General features: G+C 39.9%; 1 protein-coding gene across 1 annotated transcript in view; it reads right to left on the reverse strand.

Moving 5' to 3' along the window:
* RSBN1L (round spermatid basic protein 1 like) overlaps positions 1–13,986 on the reverse strand; it is a 95,623-nt gene that overhangs the window by 42,772 nt on the left and 38,865 nt on the right. The window contains 1 exon segment of the mRNA NM_001257886.1: positions 342–458. Within this exon segment, the coding sequence (NP_001244815.1) occupies positions 342–458 (117 nt within the window).

Consider the following 13,986-nt stretch of genomic DNA (forward strand, 5'->3'; position numbering starts at 1 on the left):
TTCAGCAATTTTTGTTGATTTCTTCCTTTTAGATTATCTAAATATAAGTAAGACTAGTAATGCAAACATAGGATTAACTTATTTTAAAATAATTTAAGAAATTAAGTTTAATGAAGCTTAACCTTTACAACTTTTTAATGGCTCACTAAATAAATATACTATAAGACATGTTACCATACAGATTAGAACTCTCTATTGTTACATTTACTTTTCATTTCCTCATCATTGTTTATTCTCCACAAAATTCAGCACCAAGTAACATTTCTTATTTTGTTCACTTAGCCAACAGAGATACTGAACAGCAAAATAAAGTAGAACTAAAATCATTGAATAAAACTTACTTTTCAGCAAAATCTTTACTTCTCCATTCTCTTTCTTGATCTCATTCATTACTTTATGTTTCTTTTTCTCTCTCTCTTTTTCTTTGTCTCTCTCTTTAATTTTGTCCTTGATTTTATCTGGAAGACAAAACGGAAGAAATATTTAAAATGAAAAAATTACAATTTTATTTATCTGCACAAACTATAGGTAAATTTCTGGATTTACAATACACAAAATCAGAATGAGGAACAAATATGTGTTTTCTTTTTCCTCTCAGGTTTTGGAGAATATTTCTAAATTTCCTTTTTTTACTGAATATGAAACACATATTGTCAAAATTTATCATTATACATTTTATTCTAAGTATTCTTCACCTACTTCATGTCAACCAAAATATTAAATTTATTTCATATCACTTAACTAACTTTAGCTGAAGCAAAAGCTACAGTGGAAAAGTGCTAGTGTTGAAATTGAGCATCTATGGATTAGCAACATAAGAGAAAAATTACTTGATCTCAGTTTCCTAATCTGTAAAATGGTAGCTGATACCTTCCTCATATGGTTAATATAAGGATTAAATGAAAAAAGATGTAAAATGACTATGTAGAGCCGAGCACATATAAGACTAGATGTTGGTTCCCTTACCCTTGGCTCCTTTTAAAAACAGTATGACTCAATCTGACTATGTGGTGATACTGTGATATTTAAATAAAGGGCATAATAACTCTAGGGATCATTCATTTGCACTCTAAAACTTCAAACAAAATATTTGATATCCTATTAAATTCTTCTTTGTTCAAATGACTTCCTTTGCACCCAGCAAAAGGCAAAATATAGAGAAGGATATAAAGCTTTGCCCTCAAAAATCTTATTATTGATTACAAAACCATGATGGAAGTACACAAGATGTGAAATATCCCAGAACATAGTAGAGATTATAGAGTATATATACATACTGCATAATCCCTTAAAAATCACTCCTTACGGCCAGGCGCGGTGGCTCAAGCCTGTAATCCCAGCACTTTGGGAGGCCGAGACGGGCGGATCACGAGGTCAGGAGATCGAGACCATCCTGGCTAACCCAGTGAAACCCCGTCTCTACTAAAAAATACAAAAAACTAGCCGGGCGAGGTGGTGGGCGCCTGTAGTCCCAGTTACTTAGGAGGCTGAGGCAGGAGAATAGCGTAAACCCGGGAGGCGGAGCTTGCAGTGAGCTGAGATCCAGCCACTGAACTCCAGCCCGGGCAACAGAGCGAGACTCCGTCTCAAAAAAAAAAAAAAAAAAAAAAAAAAAAAAAAAATCACTCCTTACTTTCCTTTCTATAAATACTACCATAACCCAAGTCCTAATCATGTAATGATTACATTACTGTCTATATAAGCACTGTCCTGATCTAGACAGTAATCTAAATCTGAATCAAAAAACAATTTTATTAATTTTAATAATGTATTTTGCTTAACCCAACAGGTCCAAAACATTATAATTTCAACACCGAACTGATATTTTTAAATTATGAGATATTTTACATTTTTTCTTAAGATTTCAAAATCTAACGTATATTTTACATTTATGACACATCTCAATTTGAAACTAGTTCCACTTTAAGTGCTGAAGAGTCACATAAAACTAGTGGCTACCACACTGAATAGCACAGGTCTACACTACTTAAATAAATTTTCAAAAAATTAAATCCATGTGATTAATAAACATTTTTAAACTTCACTCATTAATATACAAATTAAGACATTATTTTCACCTATAAAACTGACAACTTTTTTTTTTTTTTTTAATTGATAACACTCCAAGCATATGAGAGTACAGCAAACAGGAATTCACTGACTTGACAAATACGTAGTCTGAGTATAAGAAAAAGGTTAGGGATACAGGGGTGAATAAACTAGATAAACTCCCTATCTGTCCACATATAACTTAACTTCTGGAATAGATTAAAGTGTTTCCACACTTCTGATTGGTTTGTTACTCTTACTTTCTGATGTTAAAGTCCTTGAAATCCTGTCATAGGCTGCTGTCTAGCTATAAAATGTTACTCCAGGTCAGGTACAGTGGCTCACGTCTATAATCCCAGCACTTTGGGAAGCCAAGGTGGGCGGATCACCCGAGGTCAGGAGTTCAAGACAAGACTGCCCAACGTGACAAAACCCCGTCTCTACTAAAAATATAAAAATTAGCCATGTGTGGTGGTGCATGCCTATAATTCCAGCTACTTAGGAGCCTGAAGCAGGAGAATCGCTTGAACCAGGGAGGCGGAGGTTGCAGTGAGCCAAGATCGCGCCACTGCACTCCAGCCTGGGTGGCAGAGTGAGACTCTATATCGGGGGGAAAAAAAAAGTTACCCCAAGTATCTGGAGCTTAGACACATTATATTAGATAATATTTCCTAAGTAAACTTTTAACAAGATGAACTATTTATATATCACTTAAAATTACAACTGAAAAAAGTCACCTAAAATGTCTCCACATTTCTTTTTCTAATCATTTATGTTAATCTTATCAACTTAGAAGTAGTATTTTAATAACTATTAAACTTTATTAAAGTATAATATTAATGTAATAAAATGGAGATACTTGTGAAACAGCAACACAGAATCCTTCTGTGTTCCCTTCCAGTCTTTACATAACACCCCTAAAGGTACTCACAATCCTGACTTGTAATCATACAGGTTAAAATAACTATGAACTTTTTTTTTATTTTTTTGAGACAAAGTCTTGCTCTGCAGCCTAGGCTGGACTGCAGTGGCACGATCTGAGCTTACTGCAACCTCCACCTCCCAGGTTCAAGCAATTCTCCTGCCTCAGGCACCAAGTAACTGGGATTGCAGGCGCACACCACCGTGCTTGGCTAATTTTTGTATTTTTAGTGGAGAGGCGGTTTCGCCATGTTGGCCAGGCTGGTCTCAAACTCCTAACCTCAAGTGATCTGCATGCCTCGGCATCCCAAAACGCTGGGATTACAAGCGTGAGACACCACACCTAGCCAACAACTAACTGTAAACTTTCAATAGCATACATTCACAATATAAGCCTACCACAATCACAAGACATAAATATTTTTCAGAATGAAATCAAACTAGCTTCTAGGGAAATTGTACTAGCTTCTAGCGAAATTGTAGCTTCTAGGGAAACTATTGTACACTATGACTCAATTATTTTTAAACTTTAGAAATATACATACATTCCAAAAAGAAACTGAAAGATAACCCAAATTATTAAAAGCCATTATTTAAAATTATTTAATTACCCCATCTCTACTAAATTATTATAATTAATTATTTAATTATTTAATTACCCCATCTCTACTAAAAATATAAAAAATTAGCTGGGCATGGTGGCGGGTGCCTTTAATCCCAGCTACTTGGGAGGCTGAGGCAGGAGAATCGCTGGAACCCAGGTGGCAGAGGTTGCAGTGAGCCAAGATGGTGCCACTGCACTCCAGCCTGGGCAACAGGGTGAGACTCCATTTCAAAAAAAATGAAAAAGAAAAAGCCACTTGTAGATCTTTACATACAGAAGTGATTATGATGGAAAACAGTGCCCTGGCATCACTGTTTACTACAATACATTACTCCTAACAAGACTAGAATTCTTATTCAGTTTTTATTCATTTCTTTCTGTGACCAAGAATTTGTATGGTTTTATCCTTCACAGTCTAATCTCAGACTTGGGAAACATTCGTAACTGACCTTATCATCATAATTCTCAGAATAAAAGTAAGAACTCTGCCACCATAAAAGCAAGAAACTATCTGTTTGAAAAGTCAAACTAAATATAAGGGTTACACATTTTATTTAAAAATAAAAAGAGGAATCATGACAATGTCTTACGGGCGAAAGAATACACAAACAGATCAATGGAACAAAACAGCGAGTCCAGAAATACATCCACTTAAATACAAGCAATTTATCTTTGACAAAGGAGCAAAGGCTATATAATGGAGATATAATGAAGATAAAAGTCTTTTCAACAAACAGTACTGGAACAACTGGGAGAGGTGGTATGTGCTAGAAAATAACACAGAAGAAAATCTAGATGACCAGGGATTCTGGGTTTTTAGATTCAGCACCAAAGGCACAATAGATTAAAAAAAGAATTGATAAGCTGGATTTCATTAAAATTAAAATTTTCTGTTCTGCAAAAGACACAGTCAAGAGACTAAAAAGAAGCCACAGACTATAAGAAAATACTTGGTAAAGATGAGTCTGATAAAGGGTTATTATCCAAAAAAAGATAACTCTTAAAACTCAATAATAAGAAAACAAACTATTAAAAATGGACCAGGCCAGGCACAGTAGCTCAAGCCTGTAATACCAGCACTTTGGAAGGCTGAGGCAGGCGGATTGCTAGAGCCCAGGAGTTTAAGACCAGCTTGGGCAACATGACGAAACCCCGTCTCTACTAAAAGTACAAAAATTAACTGGGCGCGGTGATGCGTGCCTGTAGCCCCAGCTACTCGGGAGGCTGAGGTGGGAGGTTTAGGTGAGAGGGTGAGGTGGTAGGATCACTTGAGTCCAGGAGGCAGAGGTTGCAGGGAGCCAAGATCGTGCCACTGCACTCAAGCCTGGATGAACAAGTGAGACCCTGTCTCAAAAAAAAAAAAAAAAAAAAAAAAGACCAAAGACCTTAACAGACACCTCGCCAAAGAAGATATACAGATAGGAAATAAGCATATGACAAGATGTGCCACACCTCATGTCATCAGGAAAACACAAATAAAAACAACGAGATACCACTACACACCTATTAGAATGACCAAAATCCAGAACATTGACAACACCAAATGCTGGCAAAAATACAGAGCAACAGGAACTCTCATCTGCTGCTGGTGGGAATGTAAAATGGTACAGCCACTCTGGAAGGCTGTTTAGCAGTTTATTACAAAACTAAATATATTCTTATCATATGTTACAGCAATCACAGGCTTTGGTATTTATCTAAAGGAGCTGAAAACTTATGTCTACACAAAAATCTGTACCACAATATTTACAGCAGGTTTACTCATAATTGGCAAAACTTGGGAGCAACCATAATGTCCTTCAGGTAGCACATTCAGACAATGGAATATTCTTCAGCACTAAAAAGAAGTGAGCTATCAAGCCATGCAAAGACATGGAGGAAATGTAAATACATACTAAGTAAAAGAAGCGGTGTGAAAAGGTTACATAATGTATGCTTCTAACCATATGACATTCTGGAAAAGGCAAAACTATGGAGACTTTAAATAAAAAGATCAGTGGTTGCCAGGGTATAGAGGGGAGGAGGGATGAATATAGGCAGAACACAGAGGATTTTTAGGACATTTAAAATATTCCATACTTTATTATGGTGGATACATGTCATTACACGTTTGTCCAAACCCATGAAAATTTATACCACCAAGAGTGACTCCTAATGTACACGATAGACTTTGGGTGGTAATGATGTGTTAATGTAGGTTCATCAGTTGTAACAAATGTACCACTCTGGTAGGGGATGTTAATAATGGGGAAGGCCGAGGCAGGCAGATCACGAGGTCAGGAGATCGAGACCACCCTGGCCAACACGGTGAAACCCGGTCTCTACTAAAAATACAAAAAATTAGCCAGGCATGGTGGTGGGTGCCTGTAGTCCCAGCTACTTGGGAGGCTGAGGCAGGAGAATGGCATGAATCCGGGAGGCGGAGCTTGCAGTGATCCAAGATCATGCCACTGCACTCCAGCCCGGGCGACAGAGCAAGACTCCATATCAAAATAAATAAATAAATAAATAAAAAATAATGGGGAAGGCTATGCATGTGTTGGGGGAGAGGGTATATGAGAAGTCTGTACCTTCTGCTCAATTTTGCTATGAACCTAAAGCTGCTCTAAACAAGAGGTCAACTTTTTAAGGCATAAATAAGTAAATACAAAGGGGAGTGGGGGGAACAGATGCAAACAGACCTATAATATAGTTTAAACCCAAACGGCCAAAGGAATCTAAGAATGGAAGAAAGAAGAAGGAATACATGACTAAGTTACTATCAACCCAGAACAAAAACGAAATTATATATGTGGAAAAATGAACATGGGCTAAACACATACCTTTTAAACACATATAAAGTATGTGTTTAGCCCACACATAAAGGTTAAGATATAAAAAGAAACTCATTAAAATAATTTTGTTTGTTTTTTTGAGACAGGGTCTTCCTCTGTCACACGGGCTGGAGTGCAGTGGCATGACCACAGCTCACTGCAGCCTTGACTTCCCAGGCTCAAGCAATCCTCCTACCTAAGCCCCTCAAGTAGCTGGGACAACAGGTGCACGCCATCACACCCAGCTAATTTTTTAATTTTTTGTAGAGACAGGGTCTCACTGTGTTGCCCAGGCTGGTCTCAAACTCCTGTGCTCAAGCTCTCCACCTACCTCAGACTCCCAAAGTGCTGAGATTATAGCAGTGAGCCACTGTGCCCAGCCTAAAATAATTTTAAACAAAACATAAATGGGATCTTCAGAAATACGGTGAACTTACGATTTAGCAGTATAAGCCATATACGCTTCAGTGTAATATGTATCTCATTCACCCAATACACTTCTATTAAGCATGTATGGATTTAGGAAATAAAGATGAATAATAATACTGCACTAAGAATCTTACAGTCAACAAATGCCAGTTGATTCTTATTGTAACTACCACTTTGGAACATCAGTTATTAGCAACAAAATAATCTCATCTGGTTTCAATAAAATTCACTAGTCTCTATTATTATTAAAGTCATGAGGGCTCCCAAGGTGTCAGTAGTGGACACTGCCTTCACTTCTGTTCTGACCTTGCAGCTATAGGGTCCCCAGAAACCTTGAAGAAATCCCTGTTTACCACCTCCTTCCAACTGCAGCCATACATACCTCAAAATTAGGGCAGAAAATCAGATTAAAGAAAGCTAGTAACTCTTACATGGAATGAATAAAAAGCATTCCACACACAAAAACACCACAATGGAAGCTGCAGACAGAGAGAAGACTATAAAAGAAGTGAAAGGAAAAAGCAGACCACATTTAAAACAGCAAAGGCCTACTGACTTCTCAACAGCCACAAGCCAGCAGAATATTTTCAATATGCTAAAAAAAAAAAATAAGTGGCACTATCAAAATGGCAGAGCAGAAGCCATCTGGCTTCACTCTTCCCCAAAGAAAACCAAAAGCAAATATCCAGGATCAAGACTATCGCTAGCAATATCCCAGAACTCAAACCTGAGGTGCAGATGATCCCCAGGGCCACAGGGAAATTTAAAACTCCAAATAGATGGTAAGAGAAACCAACTTCTGTGATTCCCCTCCCCAGACCTGCAAGGCACCCCATGGAAAAATCCCCCAAGACTCAAAGTTTTACATTAGAAAACGTAAGAATGAGGCAGACAGCCAGCTTCTTTACCATCTTGGGTTCTCCTGCAGGAAAACCATTCCTGCCTTAATCCACAAGAAGCATTGCAAGTGCCTGTAGGGAGAAAAAGCCCTGATGGCAGCTGGAGACAGTCCAGGAAACTCTGCAGTTTATCTCAGCCAAAAAATTAGGCCAAATCAGGGTGGCTGTTGAGCAGCACCACACCACAGGAGGCAAGCTCCATGGGTCTTCTGGGCATGAACCTGCAGCCAGCCCTCCCACACGGCGGGAGTATCCTTTGTAGGATCAACTCCCGCCCCCCGCCAGCCGCGCCTCCACCCCGTCATTGGGGATAGGCAGTACTCTGAACATTTGCCCCAAATAGGCGAACTTGGGCTTACTGCGACATCTAGTGCTGAAAAGGAGGCAGCAATATGGAATTAAGGGGATTCGACAGGCAACCGCACAAAACCACTAAGCAAATAAACTCTGTAAGGACCAAAACAAGCCAGACGCCAGACACTGAAGACCAGAATACATAAATAATCCTTCAATGCAAAGCCACAGACATAAGACCACAAGACACAACAGCAAACAGGCAGCCATCACCTCCCCAAAGCAAGGAGCCAGTGACCAACCCTAATAAAACGGCGACATGTGAGCTCTCAGATCAAAACTTCAAAATAGCAGTTTCAAGGAAACTCAGACAACTCCAAGATAACATAGATAAGCAATTTAGGAATTTACCAGAGAAATTTAACAAAGATATTGAAATAATGAAAAAAAAAGAAATCCTGGAACTGGGAAATGCATTTGCTGCAATGAAAAATGCACTACAGGCTCTCAACAGTAGAAAGAATAAAGCAGAAGAAAGAATCAGTGAACTTAAAGACTAATTATTTGAAAATACACAGAAGAGAAAAAAGAATAAAAAGGAGCAAAGCATGACAAGATATAGCGAATAACCTCAAAACAAACATAAGAGTAGTTTCAAAGAGTGGAGAAAGAAGGGGCAGTAAACTTGTTTTAAAAAATAATCCTTTTCAATTGTGTTTGCAGCCACCGCCACACCACTGTCTCTCTCTAAGGCCGGCACCACCTCTAGCTCACTGAGCTCCAGCCTAAGGAGAAGGTGGGTAAGTAAGGAGGCCTCTATACCATAGTTCCTACAAAGCTGACTGCCCGCAAATCGACCAGTGTGGTAAAGCAGCCAGGAGGTCGCTCACAAGAGTGTGCCCTCTACTGGAAGGGTAAAGACACATCATCATCACAGGCCTGGTATTACGTGAAATTACACGTTACCAGAAGTCCACCGAACAACTGATTCACAAACTTCCCTTCCGGCGACTAGTGCAACAGATTGCTCAGGGCTTTAAAACAGATCTGCGCTTCCAGAGCACAGTTATTGGTGCTTTGCAGGAGGCAAGTGAGGCTTAACTGGTTGGCCTTTTTTGAAGACACCTACCTGTGTGCTATCCATGCAAAACATGTAACAATTATGCCAAAAGGGACAGGCGCGGTGGCTCACGCCTGTAATCCCAGCACTTTGGGAGGCCAAGGCGGGCAGATCATCTGAGGTCAGGAGTTCGAGACCAGCCTGGTGAACATGGTGAAACCCCGTTTCTCTAAAAATACAAAAAATTAGCCAGGCGTAGTGGCACGTGCCTGTAATCCCAGCTACTCAGGAGGCTGAGGCAGGAGAATCGCTTGAACCTGGAAGGTGGAGGTTACAGTGAGCTGCAATCACGCCACCGCACTGCAGCGTGGGCAACAAGAGCAAAACTCCATCTCAAAAGAAAGAAAAAAAAATCCAATTATGCCAAAAGACATCCAGCTAGCACACCACTAATACGTGGATGTATTATCCCTTTTCACACTGCTACAAAGAACTACCTGAGATAGAAAAAAAGTTTAATTGACTCACAGTTCTGCATGGCTTGAAAGGCCTCAGGAAACCCACTATCGTGGCAGCACGATAGTGCTGGAGAAGCAAGCACTTTCTTCACAAGATGGTAAGAGAGACAGAGTGAGGGGGGAACTGCCAGACACTTTTAAACCAGCAGATCTCATGAGAACTCACTCACTATCACAAGAACAGCATGGGGGAAAACTGCTGCCATGATCCAATCACCTCCCACCAGGTCCCTCCCTCAACAGGTGTGGATTACAATTCAAGATGAGATTTGTGTGGGGATACAGAGCCAAACCATATTGGTGGGGAATATGCTCAAGAATCCAGTATGATGGCAAACATTTCATTCTCCCAAAAGAAAAAAATTATCTTCTTCCCATTACTGGTAGTTCTGAATGTTAGATTTTTTTCCCCACCATGGGGTCAAAAGGTGCCTAAGTATGTGATTGTGAATGGAAAAACAGGTGACCGAAATCAGGTAATGGCAGTTTTTCCATGTTCATTTGTGTGTGAATTTTTAATATAAATGCAGGGATGTAAAGCATTAATGCAAGTCAAAATGTTTCAGTGAACGAGTTTCAGCAGTTCAACTTTATAATTATAAAGAAACCTGTTAAATTTTTTCTGAAAAAAAATAAATAAAACATAATCCCAGAAAACCTTCCAAACCTGGAGAAAGATACGTGTCCAGACACAGGAAGGTCAGAGATCACCAAACATATTCCACCAAAATAAGACTACCCCAAGGCATGTCAAATTATCAGAGAAAAAGGACAAAGATAAGATTTTACAAAGCAGTAAGTGAAAAGAAGCAAGTATCATATAAAGAGCTCCGATTAGCCTGACAATAAACCTCTCAACAACTATACATGGAGGAAGTAGGACAACATATTCAGAAGCTCTTCAATCTGAAACAAAGGGGTGCTAACATACAAAAGAAAACTGAAGGTACAAAACTCATGGGTAAAAGTACACAAATTCAGAATACCCTAACACTGTAACTGTGGTGTATAATCCACTCATATTTTTGGCATCAAGTATAATAGGTAAATGGGCAGGGCACATGCAGTAGCTTACGCCTGTAATCCCACACTTGGGAAGGTCGAAATGGGCAGACTGCTTGAGATGAGGAGTTCCAGACCATCCTGGCCAACAAGGTGAAACCCCATTTTTACTAAAAATACAAAAACTAGCCAGGCACAGTGACGCGTGCCTGTAATCCCAGCTACTTGGGAGGCTGAGGCAGGAGAATCGCTTGAACCCAGGAGACCAAGGTTGCAGAGCAGAGATCGCACCACTGCACTCCAGCCCGGGCAACAGAGTGGGTGAGACTCCATCTCAAAAAAAAAAAAAAAAAAAAAAAAAAGATAAATCTATCAGAAATAACCATGGCAACCTGTTAAGAGATGGGAAATATGAAAAGATTGACATTAAGAGAAGAAAAGTCAAAATGTGATGGAAATTGACTTAAAGAGGTTTTGTTTGTTTGTTTAAGTTTTTCCTTGGTTTCTTTCTGATCAAAGTTAGTTGACATCTGTTTAAAATAACTTGTGGTCGGGCACAGTGGCTCACGCCTGTAATCCTAGCACTCTGGGAGGCCTAGGCAGGCAGACCACCTGAGATCAGGAGTTCCAGACCAGCCTAACCAACACGGAGAAACCACGTCTCTACTAAAAATACAAAATTAGCTGGGCGTGGTGGCAAATGCCTGTAATCCCAGATACTCAGGAGGCTGAGGCAGGAGAATCACTTAGAACCCAGGAGGCAGAAGTTGTGGTGAGCCAAGATCACACCATTGCACTCCAGTCTGGGTAACAAGAGCAAAACTCCATTTCAAAAAAACAAAAACAAAAAAACCTTGTTATTTCTAGAAGATATTTTTGCAAGCCCCACAGTAACCACAAAGCAAAAACCTACCATAGATACCCTAAAAAAAGGCAATGAATTAAAACATACTACTAGAGAAAAATCACTTAAACACAAAAGGAAAACAGGAAGAAAGAAGAGAGGAAAACAACCAGAAGTCCTTATCTATTGATAAAAATATTGAATAAAAATAGACTAAACTATCCAATTAAAAGACATAAATTGGCCGGGCGCGGTGGCTCAAGCCTGTAATCCCAGCACTTTGGGAGACCGAGACAGGCGGATCGCGAGGTCAGGAGATTGAGACCATCCTGGCTAACATGGTGAAACCCCGTCTCTACTAAAAAATACTAAAAACTAGCCGGGCGAGGTGGCGGGCGCCTGTAGTCCCAGCTACTCGGGAGGCTGAGGCAGGAGAATGGCGTAAACCCGGGAGGCGGAGCTTGCAGTGAGCTGAGATCCGGCCACTGCACTCCAGCCTGGGCGACAGAGCGAGACTCCGTCTCAAAAAAAAAAAAAAAAGACATAAATTGTTGGGAGGCCAAGACGAGTGGAACGCTTGAGCCCAGAAGTTTGAGACCAGCCCAGCAACGTAGCGAGACTCCCCATCGCTACAAAAAATAGAAAAATCAGCCAGGCCAGGTGGTACATGCCTGTAGTCCCAGCCACTCGGTAGGCTGAGGTGGGAGGACCACCCGAGCCCCAGAGGCATAGGTTACAGTGAGCCGAGATGGCACCACTGCACTCCAGCCTGACTGACATGGTGAAACTCCAACTCAAAAAAAAAGAAAAAAGAAAAGAAAAAATTAGCCAGGCATGGTGGCGTGTACCTGTAGTCTCAGTTACCTGAGAGGCTGAGGTAGGGGGACCACATGAGCCTGGGAAGTTGGAGCTGCAGTGAGCCATGACCACATCACTGCACTCCAGCCTGGGTGACAGAGACCCTATCTCAAAAAAAAAATGGGGCGGGGGGGGCAGCAAATGATCTAGATAGGCATTTTTCAAAAAACATACAAATGGCCAACAGGTACATGAAAAAAGAATCAACATCACTAATCATCAGGAAAATGCAAATTAAAACCATGAGATATAGTCTCACCCAAGTTAGAATGGCTTTTACCAAAAACACACACATAAAAAACATGCTGGCAAGGATGCAGAAAAAGGAGAACACTTGTACACTGTTGGTGGAAATGCAAACTAGTTCAACCAATATGGAAACTAGTATGAAGGTTCCTCAAAAAACTAAAAATAGAACTACCATATGATCCAGCAATCCTACTGCTGAGAACCTACCCAAAAGAAAGGAAATCAGTGTTATCAAAGAAATACCTGCGCTTCCATGTTTACTATACTATTTACAATAGCCAAGACAGAGAATCAACCTAAGGTTTCATCAATGAATGAATGGATAAAAAAATGTGGTACATATACACAATGGAATATTATTCAGCCTAAAAAGAGAAGGAAATCTCATCACTGGCAGCAATGTGGATGGAACTGGAGGTCACTATGTTAAATGAAATAAAGCAGGCACAGAAATTCTGCATGTTCTCACCCATATGTAAGAACTTAAAAAGTGGATCTAATGAAGGTAGAGAGTCGATAAGCGGTTACTAGAGGCTAGGAATGGCAGAAGGAAGGGAAGGATGAAGAGAGGATGATTAATAGGTACAAAATACAGTTACAAGAGCCAGGCTCACACACATGTAATCCCAGCTACTCAGGAGGCTGACGTATGAGAATCACTTGAGGCCAGGAGTTTGAGAACAGCCTGGGCAACATAAAGACGTCTGGCATCTCTTAACAAAAAAAAAAAAGTTGGTTTTTTTTCTTTTTTAACTAGTTGGGCATGATGGCACATGCCTACACACCAAACTACCCAGGTGGATCCCCTGAGTCCACGAGTTCAAGAATGAAGCGAGCTATGAACCCCGCACTGCAACTCTAGCTTGGCTGACAGAGTAAGACCCAATCTCTAAAAAAGTAAAAATAAACCCAATGGGAGGATCACTTGACCCTAGGAATTCGAGGCTGCAGTGAGCTATAGCCATGCCATTACATTCCAGACTGGGTGACAAGAGTAAGACCCTGTCTCTAAAGTAAATATCAAAAAATAAGCCTGAGAAACAAAGCAAGATACTGTCTCTACAAAAACCTTTAAAAAAAAAAAATTACCCAGGCACGGTGGTACACACCTGTAGTTCTAGCTACTCAGGGGGCTGCAATGAACTATGACAGTGTCAAGGCACTTCTGCCTGGGTGACAGAGCAAGACTCTATCTCTAAAACAAAAACTAGAATAAATATGTCAACAATCCATTTACCTGGAATCTTCAGAATTATCTACCAGATAACAGAAGACTGTCATTTTTTAATTATTCTCATGACTTTTTAAAATGTACTACATACTTCCTAGCTTCCTAAAATATACCTTAATTATGACAAAAATTTTTAACTCTCATCATTCTCACACTGATGACCTCAAAAATAGAAAAAAAAATTTTTAATTATTCAAAATGAAAATTTTTTTGTT

Source organism: Macaca mulatta, chromosome 3 (genome assembly GCF_049350105.2).
Source record: "Macaca mulatta isolate MMU2019108-1 chromosome 3, T2T-MMU8v2.0, whole genome shotgun sequence".
NCBI lineage: Eukaryota > Metazoa > Chordata > Mammalia > Primates > Cercopithecidae > Macaca > Macaca mulatta.